General features: G+C 40.3%; 1 protein-coding gene across 1 annotated transcript; it reads right to left on the bottom strand.

The window, feature by feature from the left end:
• Positions 1-626: 626 nt before the first annotated feature.
• Positions 627-1,154, bottom strand: LOC123533478 (TATA-box-binding protein-like 1). The gene has a single exon (XM_045315123.2). It carries the CDS (start codon positions 1,152-1,154, stop codon positions 627-629), a length of 528 nt encoding a protein of 175 aa, XP_045171058.2.
• Between the last annotated feature and the right edge of the window lie 276 nt (positions 1,155-1,430).

Here is a 1,430-nt window from a genome sequence, read left to right as displayed (position 1 = left end):
TGTCTCATACGTAAGACTCTTGTACAATATCGCAGCACAAATACAGTCTTTTACTTCTCGGCGTAAAATCGCAGGTAAGAGTAACTTCAGTCACAGCGCAGGTCCAACGATCCTCTAAAGCGTATGACTTGGGAAACTGAATGTAAAAATCTGAGGGATTGTTTTTCTTATGTATGATTTGCGAATCGTTACTGCTAAGATAAAGGTAAAAGTCGGTCATGGTTTCATTCGTATTCGTTTGATATTTGGCTTCTTACGCTTCTCTGTTCGTCCTGACTTCGTCCAGAATAGTGTCAAAAAGATGGGGAGCTCTCAACAATACGGGTATAAGTGAGTGATGGCGTCTTAACAATGTTTTCTTTCTAGTTAATGATACGTTTCCAGAAGCCAGAGACCGTAGCAAAAGTCTTTTCCTTTCAAGTAGCTGTGCATATCTTCTTGCTGGATTAATCGTTCCATTGATCACTCTTTTGGCCACTTGAGCTATAGCCTGTATCTGACTCGACGTCATATTTATGATCATGTTTTTTTCTAACTACTACAGTAACATCTTTCAGTTGGAGAAGATAGTTGAGTTTAAGGTACACTTGAGATTGATTCATGTTTGTTTATTGGTTTCTTTACTTTCACTCCTTCTTACGCGTGTAGAGTTCCAGTTCAATCAAGACTAGGTAGACCGCTTCATCTAGTTGAGCATGATCTTTGATTCCAGTTATGACCACTTTACCGCTGTGAAAACAACAAAAATTGACTCCATCATATTTTAAATTCACCGCTGAAAATAGTTCAGGTTCATACACGATCTGTCTTTCTTTTACCAACTGATTTAAGTCTAAGGCGGTACTTAAGGTGTGACTGGCTGACACTGTTAGGCATTTGATATCTTTCAGACACACCGTGTACCCTAATCGCTGTATACGTCTGGCATAACGTCGTAGTCTTTGACGTCCCTCCTGAATACTGGTCGCTTTTCCATTACAGTTGATAACTCCGTTGGAGAAGACTAAGCAATTTCCTCCTATGGTCTTCTGTTGCCAGATCAGTCCTGGAAATTGTCTAGGATCGTAAAGAGCGTTTGATATACGATAACACAAACGCCTCAAGTCAATAGCGCAGTCCAAATGGGCACTGAACACAACGTTTGTGATGATCATAGTGTTGACTCTTCAATCGCTCGGCTATAAATGAAGATAAATAAACTCTTATCTGTCATATGAATACATGTCAGGTCACGTGGTCTAGGAGTACTGCGTCACGTCTTGTTCGGGTATCAAACTATCGTATTTCGCTGGCCAGTGTAAGCACCTTACAAGGACTTGTCTTTGTTTGTTTTGAACTCTTTTCTTTAGTATTTTTTCAACATGGTACTCTGTCGTCTCGTCCACGTTGACCGCTTGTAATTCCTGTTCATAAAATGTCCCGTCTACCTG

This window comes from Mercenaria mercenaria, chromosome 12 (assembly GCF_021730395.1).
Source record: "Mercenaria mercenaria strain notata chromosome 12, MADL_Memer_1, whole genome shotgun sequence".
In the NCBI taxonomy this organism is placed as follows: domain Eukaryota; kingdom Metazoa; phylum Mollusca; class Bivalvia; order Venerida; family Veneridae; genus Mercenaria; species Mercenaria mercenaria.
The sequence above is the reverse complement of the archived record's forward strand: the minus strand, read 5'-3'. Positions and strand labels throughout refer to the sequence as shown.

Excerpts from the sequence above, each read along its gene's own strand:
- LOC123533478 (XM_045315123.2), bottom strand. The coding sequence starts at position 1,154 with ATGATCATCACAAACGTTGTGTTCAGTGCCCATTTGGACTGCGCTATT.